Source organism: Phocoena phocoena, chromosome 7, assembly GCF_963924675.1.
Source record: "Phocoena phocoena chromosome 7, mPhoPho1.1, whole genome shotgun sequence".
NCBI lineage: Eukaryota > Metazoa > Chordata > Mammalia > Artiodactyla > Phocoenidae > Phocoena > Phocoena phocoena.
Window position 1 is genome coordinate 22,990,196 of NC_089225.1, and position 26,403 is coordinate 23,016,598.

Sequence of the window (26,403 nt, forward strand, 5' to 3'; positions counted from 1 at the left end):
TAATGCCCACAAATATTGAATCTGCTTGAGTAATAAACTTTCTAGAGCTGATATCAATATTTTGGGCTCTTTTTCAATCACATAAAGACTAGGTCCACAAGAAGGTAGGTCATGCACTTTGAAAATATGGGGCCGTGTTATACTGTTCTTTAGATCTCATGGACCTTGTCTGCAGTGAGCAATAAATCCATATAGATATTTTGAATAGACTAATCCATGTCCTCAAGTAGGTTTACAATCTCATACCTACTATACTCTGCACATGGAGATGTAAATTTTTTAAAAACTGTCGGAGAATTTGGACATGAGGACTAGGATATAGATATCAAAAAGGGTCAGGAACAATTGCAAGAGATAGAGGAAAAAGAGTAATCGACTGGAGAGCTCAGCTGTGGGAGTTTCTTCTCCCACATAGACCAAATGAGAAGACATAACTCTTCCTCAAGTCCCTGCAGGAAGCCTCATGGAAAAGAAAACGTAAGGCACCTAAGTCATATACAGAGACTGGGTAACTGGCCTGTCCATAGAGATTTCCAAGTGGCCATGTTTGAACTAGTTCCCTTCAAGTGATGAAAGACCCCTACTTCAGCCACAGTAGTGATGGGTCAACAGGATGGGCTGGTGCAAGCTTTGGTCTAGTGTCACAAGCTAGGCAACTTAGAGCTGTTTCCCAGGAACCTTTAAGTTGGGAAAATGAAACCCTCTCTTCTTTCTATTCATGATGTTCTAAGTATATGGATGGACGGTTGCCATAGCCACGGTCCTGCCTGGTGGAAAAAGCAGGAGGAGAGAGTAAAGCTGATGCTCAGAAACTGAAGCAGAACAAATGCTGGCAGCATCAAGCCCTGGTCCCAGCCCCCCTAAGTACACTCCCGCCTTTCCTGGCAACATAGGCAACTACATTTGCTCTTCTGCCTAATTCAGTCCAATTTGTGTTGCTGTCATGGGCAACTCAAACACCTGATTAATTTCATCTTGGGGGCCCCGTGGTGATGGGCTCTGGGCGTTATCCACACTGCTATGGAAGCCACTTCAGCTGTGTATAAGGAAAGTCAGAGAAGCTCAGTTAAGGAAATGAACTGCTAACGGCAGATATAGGGCAGACTGGCTAGATACTGCCGGTTTTGGAGCATTTGATAAGCAGGTGGCTATGAAAATGCAAGGGAAGATGACTATGACTTGAAGTGAAGCACAGTCAGTAAGACTTCCTCCTTTTCTCCTCCTCAATGTGGCTTCCAGAGGGCTGGGGCTGGATAGTCTTCATTGTTGCCACTGCAGATTTTAGAACAGTATCTGACATGTAGCTATTGTAGATAAACATTTTTAGAAGTCATGAATTAATTAGACCTGTGTGTAGGAAAGTTAAAGGGTTTGACGGGGAATGGATATGAATCGCAGAAGTCTGAGAAGCTGACATTTATCCTTTGCTTTAAGAAAAAGTATTTTATCTACCATGATAAAGTTTGGCAAAGGGGACTACCTTGAAGAGTAATGAACAGATCATATGTATGACCTTCTGCTCTTATTAACTCATAAACGTTATTTCTGCTTTAGCATCCAACTCTAAATTGCTTGTGATATTTTTGGAGCATCAATTTATATCACTTGCGTGTTTCAACTTACCTGGTATCCACAATACCATGTGGACCGATTGGGTCAATGGGCCGATATAGCCAAACATGGACATTAATGTTTGCGTATCACTTGGATCAGGTGATAATCTAATTCATGGGGTTATGGTACAATCCTAAAAGGCTTATAAAGATACCATGCAGACAAGAGAACTCCTTTTATCTTGAAAAGTACTGCAGCCCTGATCATGTTATTTTTATGATGTAAATTTTCAACTGCTTAAAAAAAGATGCATGAAATATCAGCTTGAATATACAAATAGAAATAAATATAGCTTAGGTATAGGAATAAATGCTATGTGAAACGCAGCAAATTATTATTCTTTAGAGCGATGAGAAAATTTAGCATTCCTGAAGTCTGATCTTCTCCCTTCCACACAACTTTTACCTCTGAACCACAACAAGAAAATTCCACTTGATATGAATGTAATTTGGTTTTTTTCTTAGTAAAGAAGCATTAGAATTGAGACTGACAACTACCAGATACATTATCATCACACTTGAAAGGCTATTTGGACATGAGGGGATGGATTATGTGTTCACATAGCCCCGCACCTCCCCGGCTAGCCTCGTGATCATATTGAATGACAATTTTTTATTAAAGTCCCTGAGCCCATCAGCTTATACAGATGTTAACCTAATGATATTTTGTGACCAGAAAAACCACAGGGCCGAGAGTTGATAGTTTAAAGCATAATTCACAAATGCATATGCTTTTATTTGATAATCTACATAAGTAAGACTAAAATATTATTACAGTGAATAACCTCCAGTTTTACTCGGTTTTCCAACATAGAAAAATGAATTGCACAGATGTTTTCCCTAACACACACACACACACACACACACACACACACACACACACACACACAGAGAGAGAGAGAGAGAGAGAGAGAGAGAGAAAGACGTTGCTGATTACTTTTTGCACTTTTAATGAGGCTGGAGACCTAACAACCTAGTTTTAATTCTTACTGTATGTCTCCAAACGATCCTGCTAAACAAGAGGAGCCTGCATTGACTTAAGTAAAGTTAATTAAAATTCTTGAGGTTAATGAGATTAATTGAGCTAAGAAAATAATACCCAGTGTCCAGTGAAGCCCGTAGTGAAATAGTGAGATTATCAGCAAGAGAAAGTATCCTTTGCCTTGCCCTTTCAGAATAATATGCTTTCGCTCTTTTTTATGTGAAAGCTATTGCAGTGGAAAAAATGTCCCTCCATTTGTGAAATCCTTGGGGTGAGGGTAATGGCAATAGAAAGAGGAAAGAAAGAGAAAATATCCTAAAGAAAGAGCGGCCTTCACAGTAGAAAAAAGAAGCATGTCTCCATGGATTGGATGGGCTATCGTAATATGTTTTATCTCTAAACCCACTGCACGGGGATGCACAGAATTCCTTGCAAGTTCTTGCTTCCCAGGGTTGGTGTTCTGGTTTCCACGTAATTGTATAGGTGAGAATGTTACCATAGCGTGAGTAATAGAACTGATCATATCAGAAAATGAGGACTAGCTAGGGCACAACTCAAACAGAAGTGAGAGCTTGTTGGGATATTTGGGGGATTTTGTTTGGTTTTGTTTCACTACCCAATGTGTATTTTTTCAGTTGTAGTGTGCAAAAAATAATAATAAAGATTTAAATCACACAACTCAAAGCCATCCAAAGGTCATGTAAAACACTTTCTGCCTTTCATGGGAAAACACTGGGCATTTGGTGAGATATAGTAATGGCGAGCTCCGTTTACACATTTAATGTTTCAAAAGTTGGCAGGTTGAGATGATCCCTCAGTCCCTGGGTTGGAGGACTGCTCCCGGAGATGGAGCACAGTGTCTGCCTCATGATTATGGACACATAACTGAGAAATGGCAGACCTTTGTAGCTCAGTTTGATGCATTTCAGCACAGGAACTAAAACCTACAGCGTGACCAAGAGGCAGTCATTATGAAATACTCCAGTGCAAGTCCAGGAAAATATATGTGTTGAAATGAAGTGTATTCACCCTTTTAACAAGAGTGTTGCCAATCTAGAATCAGAGTGTTGCACGAGAGCAAGAAGTATAAATTATGACAAAAGGCAAGAAGCCATACTGTGTTTACTCACTAAAACATGAATCCATATGTTACCCTGCTTTTTAAGGCTTCAATTTTGTTTTGAAAATGGCTGGATAAATTTGCCTAATATTCCCAGAGATTTGTCTTCAGCCTCCGCAGCATAGAATACTTGTCAGTCATTCACTTACTGTTACTAAATACTTACACAGCATTAAGACCTGGTATTTTTAAGATATGGTATGAGATGGAATTCTACCATCAAGGCATTCAAAATTAGTGTATGTATAACGCATGCCCATGTGCGTGCACACACGCACAGACACACACACAGAAAACCAGCAACGCAGAAGATATCAAAAGGTTTTTTTTTTTTTAGTCAGTGACAATAAACAATACATAAAATAAACATTGTAGTGTTTAGAAGTGGAGGACACATAAGTTGCTAATAGTCAAGGAGAGTATTTTTGGAGATTAAGAGTAAATTTAGGAAAATTAGAAATGTAATGATCCGAACCAAGATGGCGGAGTAGAAGGACGTGTTCTCACCCCCTCTTCTGAGAACACCAGAATCACAACTAGCTGCTGGACAGTCATCAACAGGAAGACACTGGAACTCACCAAAAAAGATACCCCACATCCAAAGACAAAGGAGAAGCCACAGTGAGACAGTAGGAGGGGTGCAATCACAGTAAAATCAAATCCCATAACTGCTGGGTGGGTGACTCACAGACCGGAGAACAGTTTTACCACAGAAATCCACCCACTGGAGTGAAGGTTTTGAGCCCCACATCAGGCTTCCCAACCTGGGGGTCCGGCAACAGGAGGAGGAATTTCTAGAGAATCAGACTTTGAAGACTAGTGGGATTTGATTGCAGGACTTCGACAGGACTGGGGGAAACAGAGACTCCACTCTTGGAGGGCACACACAAAGTAGTGTGCAAATCGGGACCCAGGGGAAGGAGCAGTGACCCCATAGGAGACTGAACCAGACCTACCTGCTAGTGTTGGAGGGTCTCCTGCAGAGGTGGGGGGTGGCTCTGTCTCACCGTGAGGACAAGGACACTGGCAGCAGAAGTTCTGGGAAGTACTCCTTGGCGTGAGCCCTCCCAGAGTCTGCCATTAGCCACACCAAAGAGCCCGGGTAGGCTCCAGTGTTGGGTCGCCTCAGGCCAAACACCCAACAGGGAAGGAGCCCAGCCCCACCCATCAGCAGTCAAGGGAATTAAAGTTTTACTGAACTCTGCCCACCAGAGCAACAGCCAGCTCTACCCACCCCATCAGGAAACTTCCACAAGCCTCTTAGATAGCCTCATCCACCAGAGAGCAGACAGCAGAAGCAAAAACTACAGTGCTGCAGCCTGTGGAACAAAAACCACATTCACAGAAAGATAGACAAGATGAAAAGGCAGAGGGCTATGTACCAGATGAAGGAACAAGATAAAACCCCAGAAAAACAACTAAATGAAGTGGAGATAGGCAACCTTCCAGAAAAAGAATTCAGAATAATGGTAGTGAAGATGATCCAGGACCTCGGAAAAACAATGGAGGCAAAGATGGAGAAGATGCAAGAAATGTTTAACAAAGACCTAGAAGAATTAAAGAACAAACTAACAGAGATGAACAATACAATAACTGAAATGAAAACTACACTAAAAGGAATCAATAGCAGAATAACTGAGGCAGAAGAACGGATAAGTGACCTGGAAGACAGAATGGTGGAATTCACTGCTGCGGAACAGAATAAAGAGAAAAGAATGAAAAGAAATGAAGACAGCCTAAGAGACCTCTGGGACAACAATGAGGTATCACTTCACACCAGTCAGAATGACCATCATCAGAAAATCTACAAACAACAAATGCTGGAGAGGGTGTGGAGAAAAGGGAACCCTCTTGCACTGTTTGTGGGAATGGAAATTGATACAGCCACTATGGAGAACAGTATGGAGGTTCCTTAAAAAAACTAAAAATAGAATTACCATATGATCCAGCAATCCCACTACTGGGCATATACCCAAAGAAAACCATAATTCAAAAAGACACATGCACCCTAGTGTTCATTGCACCACTATTTACAATAGCCAGGTCATGGAAGCAACCTAAATGCCCATTGACCGACGAATGGATAGAGAAGTTGTGGTACGTATATACAATGAAATATTACTCAGCCATTAAAAGGAACAAAATTGGGTCATTTGTTGAGATGTGGATGGATCTAGAGACTCTCATACAGAGTGAAGTAAGTCAGAAAGAGAGAAACAAACATCGTATATTAACTCATGTATGTGGAACCTAGAAAAATGGTACAGATGAACTGGTTTGCAGGGCAGAAGTTGAGACACAGGTGTAGAGAACAAACGTATGGACACCAAGGGGAGAAAGTGGCAGGGGATGGGGATGGTGGTGTGATGAATTGGGTGATTGGGATTGACATGTATACACTGATGTGTATAAAATTGATGACTAATAAGAACCTGCTGTATAAAAAAATAAATTCAAAAATGAAAAAAAAAAGAAAACTCAGATGAGAGGTTGGGGTAAATGACTTTTCAAACCAATTTTAACCCTACAGTTCTGATTCTCATTTTTTAATTTATCTTTTATTGGTATGTACATTATCTCAAGAGTATAGATAGGACTATATACAAAAATAAATGTAATTTTGAAAGTTTGCGTGCAAGTATATTTTAATTGAATCAACAACAACAACAAAAGAAATGTGATGATCCTGGGAGAGGTAGACAGCATGTAAATAGAAGGGAGGAGGAAGTTGAACCTCTAATGAAAAGGTCAACATTATTGGGAAAAGAAATGAACAAAAAGACAGTTTCACTCCTAAAAGAATATTTGGCACCTATCAGACCAGGGATCACATTTCAGGAAAGCCCTCAGTTCATGGTCTCTATAAAAGGTCAAGCTCAGGTTACACACCTGAGCTTGACCTTTGCCATTGAGGGTGTGATACCGTTTCTCACTTGTGGACCTAGAAGAACAACACAGATAGAGAAAGGGCACCATGTCACGAAGAGTTGACATTGTGCCCAGTGAATATTTATTGTGAGTGCTGTTAATAAAGTATAAATTGAAAAGTAGGCAATATCAGTTCCCCAAAAGAGATTAACACCACACACACACAAAAATAAAAACAAAAACCAAGAGACACAAGAACACTTTGGGAGGTGTTGGATATGTCTATTACCTTGATTGTGGAGATGGTATCACAGGTGTTTGCATATGTCCAAACTCATCAAATTATGCAAATAGGTGCAGTTCTTTCTGTATCAATTCTACCTCAATAAAGGTATATCTAAAATATTTTTTTAAAAAGAGATTAACACCTACTGCTAATTGAAGTGAACAAAGTCCCTGCAGAAAAAGCCACTCTCCCAGAAAGCCTGAAACCAAACCAGCACCGCAAGCATTTCTGAGCTATTTGTGGATGTCTGAGTGAGTGTGTCCTAGCTGGCTCCCTGCACCCCCAAGCCCTGCTGCCCCGCTGACCACACAGGAAAATGGCATTCCTCACGTTGTACTTTCATTTCCAGCTAGATACCAGGAGAGATTGGAGAGGAGATAGAATAAATAGCAGTTTAATTTAATTTTAGGAGCTTTCAGGGTACGAACACAGGACTCGGGAATGAGTTTAGTGTTTTTTGCTAGTTCTACTAAAGTATGACATAAATTTTCCTTACTAGAATATCTTGTTTAAATAATGCTATTTCCTCGAAAGACACTCTTTTTTCTTTCTATTTTTAGGTTCATTGATCTATTTGATAGACAGTTTTTTTGTGTGTATTAAGGATGATTAATAATAATGCCACTAATTTATTGATAATCAATACTTTATTAAATTACTAATAATTTAATTTACTTAATCCATGTGACTTTGGATCCATTACTTATTCTTTCAGCACCTCAGTTCATCATCTGAAAATGAAGATTATAATGCCTTTCACTGCTGTCCTTAGGAATAAATGAAAGAAAGTGGGAAAAGCACTTCACTCACCACTGACTATCCAATACCAAAGTTCATGCTCTCAGGCTTTATACACACTGCATCTCTGTGCTTTATAAGAAATTTATAGGAAAAAGAATTTTAAAATGCAAATATAAGTTGCAGAGTGCTTTCCTGTTTTTCCTCTTAGCATATCACTGCTTTATAAGATAATAAATGTGGATTTTAGCCCCCTGCACTCATAAAAAGAAGCAGATAAGCATGCAAATAAAAACAAAAACTTGGGCTTCCCTGGTGGCGCAGTGGTTGGGAGTCCGCCTGCAGATGCAGGGGACGCGGGTTCGTGCCCCGATCCGGGAAGATCCCACGTGCCGCGGAGCGGCTGGGCCCGTGAGCCATGGCCGCTGAGCCTGCGCGTCCGGAGCCTGTGCTCCACAATGGGAGAGACCACAGCAGTGAGAGGCCCGCATACCGCAAAAAAAAAAAAACAAAAAAAACTTGATTGCCATTTTCTGAGACTTTAGTTCTTCCAAGTGATTATGAATCCACTGACTACGTTCCTCCCAAGTCTGAATATTACATTATCAGCAAAATATCAGAATTGAAATGTTTCACTTGTTAGTGTGTTTGTTATTTGCAAGCAAACATACTATTCTCACGTCTTGCTTATTCTAACTCATCAATTTACATGTTCTAAAAAGACACCTGCCAATTACTTCAATATTCTAAAATCATGTTAATTATCAAATATGTATATTATTTTCAGTGGTCTTCACTGTTTTTTGTTTCCCAGTATATCCACATGTTGCCTTGTACAATATCACTGAATTGATGTATTACCCTGGATAAAACACTTTTCAAAAAATATATCAGATTTGTCCACTCTGAAAAAAATCAAATGTTATTTGAATTCATGCAATGGGGAGAAATTCACTTAGGATTTGTCTTTCATTGGTTTCAGCGATTGTTATTCCTTTCCTGGTCTAGTGAAAAATATTTTGGTCTCTGGATCAAGAGAGATGAAGTCTGTTTTGTGCTCTGCCTCTGGCTCTGAGCCCTTGGGCAAGTAGCTTCTGCTCCTGGGTCTTTCTTCCCACGTGTGTAAAAGGAACAACAGGGTCTCAGTGTTTTCAGTTCTGAAATCCTATGGTTCTAGGCTAAACCACTTACCTTCTCCAGGAAATATTGATCTGGTCTCTTCACATTGGCAGATGTCCGGAATCTACTCGGCCGGAAACAGTACGCCCTTGCCTGCTCCCGTGCAAAAAAGACTGTCTTGTGACCGCCTTCAGTGAGTGGACGCCCTGCCCAAGGCTGTGCCAACCAGGTAGGTGGATGCTCTTTTCTTAGTGTTTTCTTTCCTTCCTGATCTCCTGAATGCCTCTCCCACTGCTAAATAAGCGAGAGATGGTGGTATGGGGGCTCCCTTCCTTTCCATTTGCATGTCACCCTGGGAGCAAAGTTTGTGACATTTGTAAATGAAGTCTTGGATTTCCAGATCCATTAAGATTTGGCAGGGAAAACATATTACATGCCATTATTTTACAGGTGTGCGTTGTAGGGGTCCTCATCTTCTATTAACCCTGTTGTGGCATTTTGAACGGCCATTCAAACGTGGTTCCTTATAAAGCATGAATACCATCACAGTTCCTTTGTGGCTCCTGTGTGCTTAAGCCTGACTCAGGTATCTTCATTAGAATGTAGGGCCTTAAACACTATATGCACTTCACTGATAAATATAAGCCTACAGAAGAATAGGGGCCAATACATTACAAAGTGTTGAACAGGTACAGACATTGGCAATATATGATTTCTATTTCTTTACTCTTAACGGTGATGCTTTATACATCTGGGTGTATTTGGAGTGCTGTGATTCAATTTACTTAATAGCTAAGTCCTAATAAACACACAGGAGAACCTTTGTAAAATTATTGCCTTTCTTAGACAAGGTCTTTTCCCCTACACTTATTTCAGTCCCGTGATGGAGCTAGTCCACGTGGAGATCCAAAAACTCCTAGTCCCAAAGTTCCGTTCTGGCCTAAGACCTAAACTTCATAACTTGGTCCATTTCCCCTAGTCTGACACCCTAGCCTTGGTCCTATGGATCATACCACTGTCATAGCAAGAAAAGGCACATCCAGGAAAAGGAAGGATGGAAGAATATTGACCCTAGTGCTCAGAGTAAAATGAGTCTCATCCACACCTCCCTGGCCTTGTCTTGGCTGTCACGTCCTCTCAAGCACGGCCTGGCTCTCACTGTATCTCTGCACTAGCCTCCTGCAAGAAGGGAGAGGGAAGCATGCAGTTCTGCGAAGAGACAACCTGCCACAAAGATTGAGATTACTAACACTTTTCCTCGGAAAATTCCGGCCCTGTGCATCTAGGATCCCCCAGTTGCTCTTTGACTCCCACATCTTCGTGGCGGTGGCATGACAATATAGCCAATATTGACACAGATCTGCCTGCCACTTCAAACCGCCTCTCAGTGATTGTCAAGGGGGTTATGACAGCTCTTGGAGATGGTCATCATCGGTATCTTGTATTTCAGTGATGGGGCACCTGCGTAAGGTTTTCTAACTGCCATTTCAACTGTCCTTTGTCAGTGTTAACCGAGTAGCATCCAGTAAACTTTGCTTATGGAGAGAATCAGAACCAAATGTGTGGAATACAAAAGAGCTTTGAAAATACAGTGGAATGTTTATCTGATCTTTTGAGGGGTGGAGATAGCAATCTCTTCCAGAGGCGCTCCAAAACTTATTTTCTTAAATGAAAATTCAAAGTGATTGATCTGGATAAACAGGGTTTGTAGAGTAGCCAGGGGAATGTCATTTCCAGACAGAGTAGGACAGAAAAGCTGTGATCTCTATTCTGAACCATTTGAAAGGTAACATCTAGCAGGTTGGCTTTTGAAATTTTAATAGTAATGTACCTGCAAAACATTCAAGCTCTTAAAGATAAACACTGGGAAAATGCAAGAAGATAAAATAATCTATGATGATGGAGTTCTGAATCACCTGGAAGCATTATTAAAAGGCAGATTTTCAACTCCATGACTAGATATTCTGACTCAATAACTATGGGATGTTTCCAAAAATTTGTGTTGTAAGAAGCTGAATGGTGATGTATTTTGGGTAGGCATGGGGCAGGCAATTCTATCGTCGTTCCAAGCCTTTGCACCTGCCCTGTGTGGTGCTGGAGCTGTGTTCAGCTGCGCTTCCTTCTTGGTCCTCTGAGCTCTAGATCAGCAGGGACCCGCTATAGCAGCCTTTCCCCGGGAACGTTGTGTTCATCTCCTAGACAGCAGTAGACCCTCCCCATGCACTTTACTGACTAGGTCATCCCACAGCATCCTGTTGCCTTTGCTAGAGTTGCCTTTGCTGGAGTGTACGTCCACAAGTGCAGGGACCACTTCTGTCATCTTCACCACTAGATCCTCTAATCCCAGCGTAGTAAAAGGTAGAGTTGTCGCTCAATTAATATGTTTTGAATGGACAGATGTCCTGTGAAGAGAGAGAAGAGTGTGGTTTTGAATCCAGGCAGTAGATTCTCTGCTCTCGGGAACATCCTTCAAAAGATACTTTGGGAAATAGTGTTTTAAAGCAGTACTGGTCAAAATGAAATGCTTTTACAAGTCCCTGGGGGATCTAATTAAAATGTACGTTCTAATTCAGTATACTTGGACCTGGAATTAGACCTTTCTACAAGCGCCAAGGTGATAACCTGTATGTTGATTACAAAGCTCCAGGTAGAGGTGGGGTTAGGCACTTTTTAGCAAGGCAGTGACATGGTCAGAGTTATAAAGTGAAAAGAGTGGACTAGGGACAGACCAACAAGTGGGGACACAGGTAGATCGGGGTGTGGGGTGGAGTGAAGTGGCTTAACCTAAACTGAGAGATCAAGAGAAGGATGGGCCTGAGTAGGTGGCAACCTCCACTAATGAGGATGGGGGAACTCTTTTGCACCTGTGGTTTCAGGTTGGGTCATCGAAGTGGAGAAGAGCTTATACTCCTAGTCCCTAAATTTGGCTGCATAATGTAATCACCTAGAGATTTCTTAAATATCCCAATGCATGGGGCCTACTCCAAGGTATTACGATTTAATAGGTTTTTGGTATGACCAGGGAATCACTTGATTACGTGAATCCCAAACCAAATCCATTCTGAACCTCTCAGAAAGCCAAGGTGGTTTCCCAGGGGCAGAGTGTACCAGGAGTGATTTGTGTGTTAGTAATGGGTGAGTTCTATGAGGTTTTATTTGCTTCTGGCTGTGTTCATGATCTAAAAATCCTTACAACTTAAAAGTATTCTCAAGCCATGAACAATCTCTAGCTAGTGGCTAGCCTTGCTTCCTGTCTTCTTATTCCTGTTCATCTGAGTCTCTCCTTAAAGGATGAATGGTGGTCCCACATTCTTCGAAGAAGATCAAATAACTCTCAAGCTGTGGCGCTCCTGTGGACTCTCCAAATTTTAAGTCCCAGCAAAAAATTAGCCAAGTGATCAAGAACCATTCTTTGGTGATGTTCTTACTAATTTCTCTATTCTTCCTTCAGCCTATAACGCAAATACCTGCATAACTACTCAATACCGTTTGCCTAATAATAGCTACAGTTTGTTCATTGTAGAGGTAGCCCCATGGAGTTTTTTCAATACACAGATGCCTCACCTCATCCTACGTTAGAATCTCTTCACGTTGAAGGGAACTTTGCAGTATTAAAACTCACCATAAGTGACTCTTACACGTGGGCAGGGATGAGGCACGCTCATTTAGTGCTTTATCCTTTCAGGGTATCTTCAAATACATTTATCAATTATCATTGATAATTGTTTGCCTGGGTAATATTGGAAATTAATTATCTTGGCCACTGATCTCACAACTATCACATTTAATGTTTTTACTTTGAAGTCACAAATCAGTACTGATTTTCCAAGATTTCTCTCAAGCTACCTTTAAAGGAGCTCACTTTATATTTTCAACACTTAATAATACAAATTTCAGACATCTACATAAATTAATATAATGCTAATATAAAATATTACTGATTAATAGAATGCACTCTTATGCAGCCATCACCAAGTAAAAATTACCATCAGCTCATGGCCACCCTTGTTTTGCTTGTTTTACTGTTACCCTCCTTTTTACTGCCAGTGGCTAATTTTGTCATGATTCCCAGATGTGTATATCACTTCCATGGAAGGGAAAAATATGTAAGAGGTAAAGTTATTAGACACTTGAGTAGATAAAATGTGGCATATTCAAAATAGGTCTTTCTGTAAATTCCTAGAAACCATGGAGCTAATGATTAATTATTTGTCAGTCTTAATAATTTAAGGCTGAGGGAGCTCCTTTAACTTTCATCTCTAAGGGGCCTGCTGGCGAGCAGTGTCATGGCAATAGGAAGGCCGAAGGCAAACTACTGCTGGGAATTGCTAGGCAACCTTATTTGGTGGGATCCTTTGCTCCTGCGTCAAACCTCCTGGAGTTACATCTTGAGTTTCCAGTGTCAAAGACAGTAATGTTTTTTTAATGTCCAGGTGGTGTACTATTTAGTGGTGAAGAACATGGCACCTCAAGTTAGACTTCCTTGGTTCAAATCCGATCTTTGCTGTACAAGTCGTATTAGATGCACTTTAAACTTTGTTGTGTTTCAGTTTTCTCCTTTCTAAAATGAGGTAATATTGGCACCCAATTCATAGGATTAAATGAGAATAGGACACATGGCAGCAATTTTGATGATGATGTAAGTTCCTTAAGACTGGGGAACTTGTGTCTTTTATTTTGTTGCTATCCTGCATTGTCTAGTCATCCATGTGCTGGTATAATGCACTTGTTTCCATGTCTGTATTTTTCTTAGATTATAAAATCTAGAAGGCACATGATGGGTGTTTAGTAATTGTTGAATGAATGACTAAATGAACTCCATATCTGTCTTACTACCAGCTCTAATTCCTAAAGATTTTGCTTCCATTTAGATGAAATCAAAGCATTAACAGAGTGTTCAGTGCGTCCAGGCCAATTAGGGGAAGAGGTATTGGTCATTCAGAATGTCAGATAGGTCAAAAATCACCTTTCTCCCACTCAGAGGCATACTAACATCAGCCTCTCTCTTTACTTACTCCTTTCAAGTGCATATGGTCCCTTCCTTCCCCCCTAAGGCCCATCATCTGTACTTTTCTCCACCTGGGAAATAGAGGATGGAGTACTAATTTATACCCAAAGAACGAAGAGTCGGGACTTCCCTGGTGGCGCAGTGGTTAAGAATCTGCCTGCCAGTGCAGGGACACGGGTTCGAGCCCTGGTCCAGGAAGATACCACATGCCGTGGAGCAACTAAGCCCTTGCACCGCAACTACTGAGCCTGCACTCTAGAGCCCGCAAGCCACAACTACTGAGCCCGCACGCCACAACTACTGAAGCCTGCCCGCCTAGAGCCTGTGCTCCGCAACAAGAGAAGCCACCGTAATGAGAAGCCTGCACATCGCAACTAAGAGTAGCCCCCACTCGCCACAACTAGAGAAAGCCCACGTGCAGCAACGAAGACTCAACGCAGCCAAAAATAAATTAATTAATTAATTTTAAAAAATCTTAGGAATTGTTTAAAAAAAAAAAAAGAATGAAGAGTCTCTTGTGTTTGAGTAATGAAGATTTGGGTCCTGGAACACCAGCCCCCAAAATAGTGTTGAAGGCAATATAATCATCTAATGACTTTCCTTGAGAAAGTGACTTAATTTAAATCTAGGTTACAACCTCTATAAATTTTGGATGTTTTCTATTCCCAAGTGTTTTTGAAAAACTAAATAAAATAAGATGTGTATCTTACATATACATCCCAAGCCACAGCCCCAATACACAGAGTATAGGTGCCTTTGTTTTTATAGGCTCCATTGGGGAGGATGTGCCCCCTTTAGTCTATAATTTAAAGCCTAGAGATCACTACATAGCCCCAGTACTCAGAACACCACTGGGTTATGAGGGGAGCTGCTGCTCAGAGGGCGGGGCTTTTAATGGGCGTTACCCACACCCCTCACTCAGAGCGAATATTAGTCCACTTAATAGCTGACTGGGTCGCCTTCTCAGTCCACACTCTTCCTCCTACCCTCTAGCCCCCCTTCTTTCTGGACCAGAGATTGATGTGTATTTACCGGGACCTGGAGTTCACAGTATCGCCAGCTGGGATTTTTCTTTACTTCCCCCAGTGGCCCCAGGTGGTAGATCTAGAGCCAGGGTTGGAATCCAGATTTCTCTGACCTGAGAGACTGCCTGATTTCATGCCACAACGAGCCCTGTTTTCACAGAGGCACAGCTCATCTTCCTTGTTTACTAGCAATTCAAGGATTCAGAGCCAGGTACTCTCAAACCTGAAGCACAGGCTCTGTACAGCACAGATCTGTCACACAGAGCTTTCACGTGTGCTCTCTCATTGACCATCAGGGCAGTTTCGTGATAAAGGAACAGCCGTTCTCTTAGTCCTATTCCATAAAAGAAGCAACGGGATCTTCAAGGGAAGCCCTCCTGGCCACCTCGTCCAACAGGAGCAAAGACCAGGTCCAAATACCCAGTTTAAATTAAACTTGCTACACTGCTTTGCCTGGTGAGCCTGTAAAGTTACAGGAAAAAAATCTAGACAAGTTCAAACGCTTATTGCTAAAAGCCTGTAACTTCTACTTTGCTTCACATCACTGCCTCTTCCTATCAAAGTGATAATAGCTATAATTTATTGACATACATTGTCCTATTTGTTACCTCACGTTTATATGGAAAGGACTATTACGACCCCATCTTACATAGGAGGACATAGAGGCTTAGCTGTGGGTCCCAAGATTGCAAAGCGAATAAATGGCAAAAGCACGAGGAAGCCTAGGCTCTTAACCACTCATTCGGTAGCAGGTATTTGCTGAACCATCACTGTGTTCTAGACGCTGTGTTAAGTACTGTAAGTATAGGTGTAAAGCGGTGAGGAAAACGCACACAGCCCTCTGCTGTGGTGAGTGCCGTCTAGTGACGGAAGATGGAGGCATCGAATATATAATTGCCTAAATGAATATGCAGTTACAAAATATAGTATGCGCTCTGCAGAGCTTCAAGGAGCTATAAGGAAAGGTAGTAAGGAAAATCAGAATTCCACCCTGCCTAGAGTACCTTTCTCATCTCTACTCATTGCCCGTCTTACCAGATGTAAAGCCCCACCTTCTCCAGAGAACTTGGCCTGATCCTTCTGCTGGAAATAACCACTTCTCACTCCTGAGTCTCATAACGCTGTCTGAATGGCTTGCATTCTCACTCTTGGTAAACGTGTTTTGGGTCCCTCCGAAGAGACACGAAGTCTTTGAGAGCTAAACCGTTTTCAGTTTTCTTTCCCAAAATGCCTCATAAGAAACTTAACACAGAATAGAATTCAGTATATCTGTGTCAAATAAATGGATGCTAGTTAGAACTTACGTGCTTAAGCCAAACCTCACTGACTGCTGAAAGGAAAGGTGATCTGCCTTTACAACTGAATATCTTCTGTAACACGTGATGATGGCGGCAATAGAAGATGTGGGATTTCGGGAATCAAATCTGTCTCTGGTTTCCTGGCAAATGTGGTTAAAGTGGAAACACATTCCGTCCCTTGTATTCATTCATTCATTCACTCACTCATTCATTCAGTCATTCTTTTGTGCAGTCAGTCTGTTCTTTTGGTTATTAATATTTCAAGTAATTTCCTACTGGAACTCCACATTTTAACTGAGGTCATCAACTGAGGCAATATGTCTATAGGAAGTGCGTTAAAGTCATAGAGTCTTTTTAATATATGACTGAAGGGTATGATGTTGAAATGCAGAATTACGGTCATGTGCAGTCTTTCAGTGGCCTGGATTGTTTAAGGGGTAAAACTTAGAATAGTTTGAACAAGTTTCTAAAAGTGTGGCCCATGGAATTCTAGCTCAGAATTACCTGGAATGCTTGTTAAAACCCTAAGAGATTCTGATTTTGAAGTCAGGATTGGGGCCTCCAAATCTGCATTTTCAAACCAACTGCCTTAGTCATTTTAAGAAACATTAACCTTTGAGGACCACTGACCTGTAGAAATATTTAATTTAACTATGAGCCAATGGAGTCTTTAAAAAAGGTGTAACTTCCCTCTACAGTATTGTTCTAATCAAGTCTATTTTGGTTTTCAAGAATCAAAGGTTTTTCTGTGAAGCTTTCCAATCTACAGTAAGTAAAAAGAGGCTTATTGGGAAGTTAGAACAGGAAATCTCACAGATGTCCGAAAATAAGAAAAAGAAAATTTATGGACATATGATAACTAGAAATGCAAACAGGAGCTGAGGGTTCTCTCTTCAACTGTCAGAATCAGTGTGATTCTTCCATCTCTGCTTCTCTGTGTATACCTGCTGTCCTGCCCCTTCTAACAGGCTTCCTTTGAATCTCTACTCTCATAAGTAGCAGTTATAGAGCCCAAGAATGGCTCTCTAGTCCTTACTCTACAAAACACCAGGGAAGTCAAGAACCCAGCACCCACAGAAGCTTCCTTCCCTTCAGGGTCTTTATTCGGCTTACCAAGTAAGAGAGTCTGATGGCCCAGTTTGTATCAGATTGGTCCTTCAATCACGCAGCAGCCCGTGGATTCATCAGCCCCCTTCAGGTCAGGAGGTATCTGGAAGGGGAAGGGGACAGTGGTGCTGGAAGGCAGCAGGAACCGATAGGGACACTGATTGTTCACCGCTGAGACCAGCCTCTCCAGGACACCCATGCTCAGCCCTTTGGGAGAGAACTCAGACCCTGACTCCCTTCACTTCCTTAGGTTTCTGTCCATCCCTCTCAGTGCTGAACTATATAGGCAGAGGAGTGCAGAACCTGCCCGCCTGCTTCCACCACAAACATCATCCTCTTTTCACTTCAAAGTTTCAGCTCAGGAAGAGGGCTGTCGTAAATTAAGTAGAAATCTAGAAAAGGAAAATGAAGCTCCAGGGGTTATAAATGCAGTCGAATGACAGCTTCATGTAGAACAGAAACTGGGAGGAGGGAGAAGGCACTCACCCTGGGCGTGATCTGAGCCAGAAAGTTTACTTCAAACAAACAAAATCTGGAGTCTCCGTGTACTTTGAATTCATATCAAAATACGTATGCTATTGTTCCTATCCATTATCTATCGTAAACAGTGTTGTCTTGGCTGTCTTTTTAAAAAAAAGCGGGGCTTCCCTGGTGGCACAGTGGTTGAGAGTCGATGCAGGGGACACGGGTTCGTGCCTCGGTCCAGGAAGATCCCGCGTGCCGCGGAGCAGCTGGGCCCGTGAGCCATGGCCGCTGAGCCTGCGCGTCCGGAGCCTGTGCTCCGCAACGGGAGAGACCACAAAAGTGAGAGGCCTGCGTACAGCAAAAAAAAAAAAAAAAAAAAGCTAACATACCAAACAAAATCAAATCAATAAAAAAGCAAACAAAAGAATCGAATGTAGATTTGATGCATGAGGTTCTTCTGTCTTTTATGCCTGGAATCCACTGTTATGCCTTCTAGTCTGCATCTAAAAGTTGCTTTCAAACACTATTTCTCTTCATTCAACAGTCAAGCTACTTTACCATAAATAAATCCTGTGGCTTACATGGATGTTCATAATGGTTTATTGTTAGCAAAAGTCTGTGTTTCCTTGAATGTGAATGCTCTTTGTTGTCAAAATGTTTTTACTTCCGGCTGGTTTCTTTCTCATATCTCTAGAATTCTCTTCAGACAATACAATGCAACACAATGTAATCCTTATTTCCCTATAGAGGTGAATGAGTTGCCTTTCAGAAATCAAGGTACCCATTCTAATTAGAAGTTTATTTTTAGACTTTCAGTGTACTTTCTACAAAGAAATAGAATAAATTAGTTTTGCTTTAGCTGGAGTGTTACTTTCAGTTTATTAAATAGTTTTCTACAATTAAAAAGAAGGAATTGGGCTTCCCTGGTGGCGCAGTGGTTGAGAGTCCGCCTGCCGATGCAGGGGACACGGGTTCGTGCCCCGGTCTGGGAAGATCCCACATGCCGCGGAGCGGCTGGGCCCGTGAGCCATGGCCGCTGAGCCTGCGCGTCCGGAGCCTGTCCTCCGCAACGGGAGAGGCCACAACAGTGAGAGGCCTGCGTAACGCATAAAAAAAAAAAAAAAAAAAAAAAAGAAGGAATTAATTAATTTTCACTTCCTTGGCTTTGGTCCAATTTTAAGATGACTTTCAATGAAAGCGTGGTTTCAGGAGGTTTTGACTCATTGGTTTTTGACTCATGGTGGTAGATTTATGAATGATTTAATTTGTATTACTAAAACAAAGCCTAGAGTTAGAGTTAAATGTTGTGATCTTAATATGTCAACTTGGAACTACAGATTTTATAAGTCAGCTTGCTCCCTAGGGTTTTCTTATCCTATGTGAAGAGGCTACCTCAGCAACAGTTGCTCAGTTGAGAATACCCACGTTGTCCTCTGATTCATACTTTGCCTTCCTTGGGTAAACTGTAGGATTTGTGAGTACCCAAGCCCAAGCCACAAAAATTGTTAATTTTATAAACAGAAGATACTTAGTGCTGTGTATGTGTGTGTGTGTGTGTGCACATATGTGTGAGGAGAAAATGAGAGAGAGGGAGAAAGAGAGAGACACACACTCTTCTAGCAGGACAATAATAGAGTTTAATAAATACATATTGTATTACATTGCATGGAACATGAAATAACATTTTACGTGACCAACAAGCTCACATGGGGTTTTAGACTTTGAGGGGGGGTGTCTGTCTTTTCTCACCTATTTTCCCCGTCCCAAATTCAGTAACAAATGAGTTCGTCAAAGCAGAGGGAGATCAAAATATTAGCTCATTCTCAACCCTAGAATTAGACAGACTTGGGCTTCCCTGGTGGTGCAGTGGTTGAGAGTCCACCTGCCGATGCAGGGGACACGGGTTCGTGCCCCGGTCCGGGAAGATCCCACATGACACGGAGCGGCTGGGCCCGTGAGCCATGGCCGCTGAGCCTGTGCGTTGCAATGGGAGAGGCCACACAACAGTGAGAGGCCTGCATAGCGCAAAAAAAAAAAAAAAAAAAAAAAAAGAGAAAAGAATTAGACAGACTTAACTACCAGATCACAGCCCCTGCTGGACACCTAAAAACTTGAATGAGTCTGGTTAAAAACAGATCAGAATACGTGCATCCTCCAAGCAGGTGTATCCCGAAGAAAGAGAAGGCGAGAGAAAGAGGAGCCATGTCTGTACACTTCTTTCTCGCGAAGTCATGATTTAGGGGCCACTTATCCTTCCCAAAGGAGACATAAGTACGGGAGGTAGAGCGGGTCCAGGGATGATGAGGGCTGTAGAAGTGGACCTCCCCTCACATGGTCGAAATCATCAGGAGGCTTCACCCTCACCGTCTCTTTCTAATAGGCAACTTTGTGAACTCAAGCCCTACCTTCCACTGTTTAAATTCCTGTGGTTATGCTCGCCTCCTTTCTTTTTAAAAAAAAACTTTTTTTTGGCCGTGCCGTGCAGCTTGTTGGATCTTAGTTCCTCAACTAGGGATTGAACCCGGACCCTCAGCAGTGAAAGCGTGCAGTCCTAACCACTGGACCACCAGGGAATTCCCTGGCCTCCTTTCTGACCAAGCTTGTTCTATCTTGCTCAGACTTTCATTTGCTATTCCTTCTCCCTAAAGTGTTCTTCTCCCAGCCTTTAGCATGGGTACCTTTCGATCAACGCTTTGTTTTCAGTTCAAATGCCATATCTCAGAGAGTCTTTGTCTGACTACCTTAGAAATCACCTTCTTCCCCTTCTCTTTCTTGTTCATCACCCTGTGTTAGTTTCCTCACTGCACTGCCCAGTCTCCCAGCTAGAACATAAGCTCTCTGTCTTGTTCACTGTTTAGAAACACATACACTCTTTGTCTTGTTCACTGTTTAGAAACTCATAAGCTCTTTGTCTTGTTCACTGTTTAGAAACACATAAACTCTTTGTCTTGTTCACTGTTTAGAAACTCATAAGCTCTTTGTCTTGTTCACTGTTTAGAAACACTGAAACGCTGCCACAAAGTACGTGCCTAATGGGTTATTGAATGAATGATAATGGACGAAGGTATCATTCATTCAGGGAAGCTTTGCATAGGGCTGACTATACCAAGTTTTGTGCCAACTGCTAGTAGCATTAAGATGAATAAGATGAGGTTACTTTAATCGGGGGGCTTTTTATTAGGGGATTCCAGTATGTAAACATATTCTTTTATAACAAGAATGAGCACAGGGTATTAAATAGCCAGGAGGAGGGTGTCTTGCTTTAGCTAAGTGGTTAGAGGAGACAAGATTTGGTAGATCAGGAGTTTCCAGGTTAACATGGACTACAAGTATCTTAAAGATAGAAGAGGGGATGTGTGTGAAGAGGCTTGGCAGCATGAAAATCCATTTTAATTAAACGAGTTACAGGTAGCTTGTGATGCTTGAGTTGTATAGTTCACATGGGAGAGTGATAAGAAATAGGGCTAGAGAGACATACAGGAGCCAGCTCATGAAGAGATTTGTGCCTTTCTAAGAAGTATGGACATTACCTGGAATTCTGATAGACAAGTTAAATTTTAAGCATGGGTGTGTTTTAGGGAAAAAAAAATAGTACAGAAAATAATGAAGTTAAACAGCATTGGAAACCATTGGGAAAAGTATGAGATTGTTCAATTATCTGGCCAAGAAATAAGGAGAATCTGTTTTCTTGAATAAAAATAAAATGTGTAGGTAAGCGTACAAATTTCCATAACTCAACATTGTTTAATAGCATGTCTTCATGACCCGGAGTGGACTGAGTTCTTCGCCCATCCTGTGGAGTTCACGTAACTGGCTTATTATGTAAATCTTTTCCGGCTCAAGATATTTCAGTGCTAAGAGAGAAATACACAGTAAGCAACTGTCAACTCCAGGATAGAGCAAACCCTTCCTAGTCACCTCTCTGAGTATATACTTCCAAGGAGGAAAATGAGCCCAAAGACAAAGAGGTTTTCACTAATTCACCACGTTACCATCATCTGTTCTTATCAGGGACCAGCAATATAACTTGCAGGGCCCAGTGCAAAACGAAAACGTGAGTGCCTTGCTCAAAAATTACTAACACTTTTTAGCTGCAGGAGAGCATTAAACCAAGAGCCCCACTGAGCCTGTGTGAACCCGCACGGATCATATGCCCATGGTGCTGGTCCTGGTGCTCATAGGCTTCCTCTAGGGGCCAAGGATCCTAACTGACTTGGAGTTCTGATTCCTGGGAACAGTTGTCACACCCCGTGACTATGACATTAACCCAGATTATTGGATTACCGTTGTATTGGATTGCAATTCTTGCAGGTGGCTGAGAATGTTGAAGGAGCAGAGGGCTTTGCAACAAAGTGGGGGAGGGTGACAGCAAAGCAAAGCAGGTAAGAACACAGGCTCAGGACCCAGACTGCTTGGGTTTCACGTCTTCTCTCTATCACTTTACTGGCACCTTGGACAAGGTACCAAACCTCTCGGTGCCTCCATTTTCTGACCTGAAAAATGGGAATGATAAGAGTAACTGTGGTTTAGGATTGTTATGAGGATTGAGTTGATTCATGTAAAACACTTGGCAAGTGAATGAAACATGGTAAGTGCTTGGGTCTTTTTTCTTCTTCTTCTTCTTATTTTTTTTTATTTTTTAAATTTTTGCGGTATGCGGGCCTCTCACTGTTGTGGCCTCTCCCGTTGCGGAGCACAGGCTCCAGGCGCACAGGCTTAGCGGCCATGGCTCACGGGCCCAGCCACTCCGCGGCATGTGGGATCTTCCCGGACCGGGGCACAAACCCGCGTCCCCTTCATCGGCAGGCAGACTCTCAACCACTGCGCCACCAGGGAAGCTCTTTTCTTATTATTTTGGAGATTGTATGCTGAAGAGTGAAGCTTACTTGGTTCCGTGTAATGCAAATATTACCATTCAGGGTACGGTTTGTCATTCAGTGAGCAGAAATACTTAATTTCAACGTAGTTAAATTTACCAATCATTTACTTTATGATTTTCATTTTTGTGTTTTAAGATATTCTTTCCTATCCCAAAGACATAAAGTTTCCCTATCTTTACCTTTGGAAAATTTTACGTACGTCTGTAATAATTCATTTTATGTATGCTATTAGATAAGAATCCAATTTCTTTTTCCATGTGGAGGCACTGACCTTTTCTATCTTCCCTTTACACCCCAGTATACCCAGTGATCTAGCCACTCTTGTCTCCCTTTTTCTTTCTGGAATTTGACTCTGGGCCTTTGCAAATATTATTCACTCTGCCTAGACTTCTCTTTCCTTACATATTATACAGATGACCCCCCCAACCTCCTTCATGTTCCAGCTCAAATATTCCCTTTTCATTGAGGCTTTTAAGTTTAAAATTACCCCCTAACACACACACACACACATTCCCTAGCACTCCCTTCTACATTTTGTTCTGTTTTGTTTTTTGGCTTTTTGCACATCATTTAATTGCCATATGAAACACTAAATATTTGACACTTATTTTGTATTTGTCTCCCTCCACTAGAATGTAAAGTCTATGAGTACAGGAATAATGTTTTTCTTTTGCTGTATTCTCAATTTCTAGAACAGTATCTCCTCCCTAGAGGATTTCAGTATTCCACTTCCAGAATAATCCAGAACACCTTATGAACAGTTATGTCTTATGTATTCTTCTTCCAGAGAGAATAGTGAAAATTCCAGCTCCACATGTATATTAATTGTAGGCATCTGATTAGCAAATCTCTGGGTGACTTCTTTTTTTTCTATTCCTTCTAGAACCAAGGCCAAGACAGACAAGCACCCCACTTTTCTCTCTGTCAAAACAGGTGATTTCCCAGTCCACACACTAAGGGATTCAGGCTTTTTGCACGCACGCGTGTGTGTGTGTGTGTGTGTGTGTGTGTGTGTGTAGGGGAGAGTACTCTGGCCACAGACTTTGTCTCTTGTTCCCTGATTTATGACATCCATTAAAAGCCAGGCTCTTACCATCAGCAATGGAGAAATTTTCCCAAAAGCCAGTACTCCAAAATTTTTCCTTAATGTCCAATTTTTAAACAATGCATTCATAAAATATTTTTAACTCATTTCAAAGAGAATTGCAAAGGAAACAAAAAGAAAAGGAGGAGGCTCCTATAGGACATATCAGCCAATTGTAGCCCAGTTAACAACTGGACCCAAATTGCAGCTCAATGACAGTTGGGTGTTTATAAGTATTTTAGGGTAATTGGTATTAATATTTCTATGTATGATAGTGTTCCTATGGTTTTGTTTAAAAAAGAGCCCTTATCTTTTATAAATCTGTCCTGAAATATTTACAGATGAAATTATATGATGTCAGAATGTTCTTTGAAATAATTTGGGTGTGAATAAGTGGGTAGGGGTATAGATGAAACCAGCCTGGCATATAATTATTGCAGCTGATGGATGGATACATTGGGTGTATTTAATATGTTTGAAAATTTCCAAAATTTAAAAAGATAAACATTTTCAAATGAATTAAAAAACAAACTTCTCCAGCAATCTATTATTTTTCTATGCCAGCAGAGTTTCTCCAGACATGTTCTCTGCCTCATGGGTAGAAACTAATATCTCCAACTTCCCTTTTAAGAAAATAAATATTTGGTCGATGTTTATATGTTCATGCAGACATGACCATCACTCATTCATCCTTTTATTTATTCAGCAATCATTCATTAGTTGTCTACCAGGTTTTACATGCTACAACAAGACCTGAGGAGGCTTACTGTTTGGAGGCCAAAAGAGGCAAGAAGACAATAGGATACAGCGCAGATTTTGTAGAAGCAGAGGGAAGGAAGCATGGCGGGAGGGCCCCTTGGCTGAGGGTTGGGTGGGAAAGACTTGAAAGAGATGATCCTCTGTTGGGTCTCAAAGAAAGCTGAGGGGTTATATAGATGAAGAGGGAGAGGAAATGCACTTACCCTGTCCTCCACACTAACCTGTCTACCACACTAACCTGTCTACCAATTAACAATTTTATGTACTTACCGGATGCCAAACGCTGAGCTAACACCTTTACATCCATCGCTTTATCTAATTCTTCTTCTTCAAAGTCCCAAAGAAGGTATTCTAATTATTTCCCTTTGCGACACCAGGAGATAAGTAATTTTCCCAAGTTCACAAACCTGGGATTCTAGATTCCCTGATTCTAAAGTTAGTGTTGTTATTCCATCAACACTTAGTCAAAAAAGGAATTTCGAAATGTAGTGACTTTAGGTTGACACTGCAAAGCAAAACAGCAAGACGGGTGATAGCATGTACCTCATGCATAAAAGGGATAATTAGTGTTAATATTTATAGTTGAATGAAAAACGGTCGGTTTGCCTTCACAATTATTTTTCTTTAACTTGTTTTACCACGATTCCCAAACCAAAAAGTTTAATATCATAACTGATATTAATGTGTGATTGACTCCCCACAGGTTACATTTCAGGTAAATTAATTTTTACATGTAGACACATCCTGGAAAGGGTGTTGCAAAAAGTTGCAGAAACCAGGATTTATGTGGTTGAGCCATCACGAGCGATGGTGCATTTACAACATAGCAGACTCCATCCATACAGCAAATGGCCAAGTGATACATTTCACTCTTGTAAAAAGTTTGGAGGATCTGAGGTTCTGAAGTTTCCAGCTGAAGTTTCTATCTCTGAAGCCTCTGAGGTTTGTGCCCCTGAGTTGTGTTCTTACTATGCTATGAAACATGAGCTTGACCTGGAAACCCTTCCCTAGAAATTAGAACTATCGCCTATAGGCTTCCGTGAGTGCCTGCCTTAGAAGGAAAATGTCTACTTGCCTTGACTGTCATCCTGATGGTTTATGCAGATACAAACACGAGTTGCTTCTTTTGAAATCTGTGTTAAAGGCTTGCATTAAGCATAGTGGCCATATATATCTGTATGTGTGTGTGTATATATATAAAATTTACACAATGCTTTAAATCTCATTCAATTAGGCATTCCTAGCAACTATCCTGTGAGTTGGCTCAACGGTATTACCCACATAGGACAAGCAAGAGAATTGAAGCTCTGAAAGGTTAAGTGCAGTGCCCAAGGTCACACAGCAATTTGGTAATGAGCTGGGCTCAGAAATCAGAGCCTTGGAGGACTTGTCTATTTCCAGAGCCATTGAATTTGGCCTCTGTTGCAAAGTGAATGATGATTATGAAAATTTAAGAATATAGAATACATTTTTTCAGGCAACATTTCAAAATGAAAGACGTATTTGAGTATCCTGGAACCTTTTTTTTTTTTTAACATTCCTGGGAAGTTTAGCAGAAAAGCTTTGCGATTTTGTTTAATTTCTTCCATGTATAGACAGGCTCAGTGTTCATTTTGAAGTACTTGGAGGTCTCAGCTGGGAGGGAATTCTGGGGGAGGAGGCTGCTCTTGATGTATTTGCTCTATATATAGAAGACCAAGATGGATAGGAAGGACGTAAATGAAAACTTCCTATTCATAGTTCTTCTAGGGCATTGCATTTTCACCACTTCAGCCCTCCATTCGTCCTTGAGCAAAGAGAGAACATACCAGATTAATGGCCTTTGGATAGTAAATACAACGTTTATACTAGCATTTCTGAATGTTTATAAAACTATAGAGAACTTCTACATTATTATCCATCCATCATGTTTCACTTCTGCTTCACTGGGGAGATTTTTTTTTTCCACATCTCTATTGGAGTATAATTGCTTTATAATATTGTGTTAGTTTCTGCTGTACAATAAAGTGAATCAGCTATATGTATACATATATCCCCATATCCCTTCCCTC

The 26,403-nt window shown here is 41.3% G+C and overlaps 1 protein-coding gene across 1 annotated transcript in view; it reads left to right on the plus strand.

The window, feature by feature from the left end:
* The window catches only part of THSD7B (thrombospondin type 1 domain containing 7B), a 760,956-nt gene that overhangs the window by 355,605 nt on the left and 378,948 nt on the right, over positions 1–26,403 (plus strand). Inside the window, exon 9 of the mRNA XM_065880761.1 lies at positions 8,840–8,955. Within this exon, the coding sequence (XP_065736833.1) occupies positions 8,840–8,955 (116 nt within the window). The remainder of the gene's footprint in view (positions 1–8,839; positions 8,956–26,403) is intronic.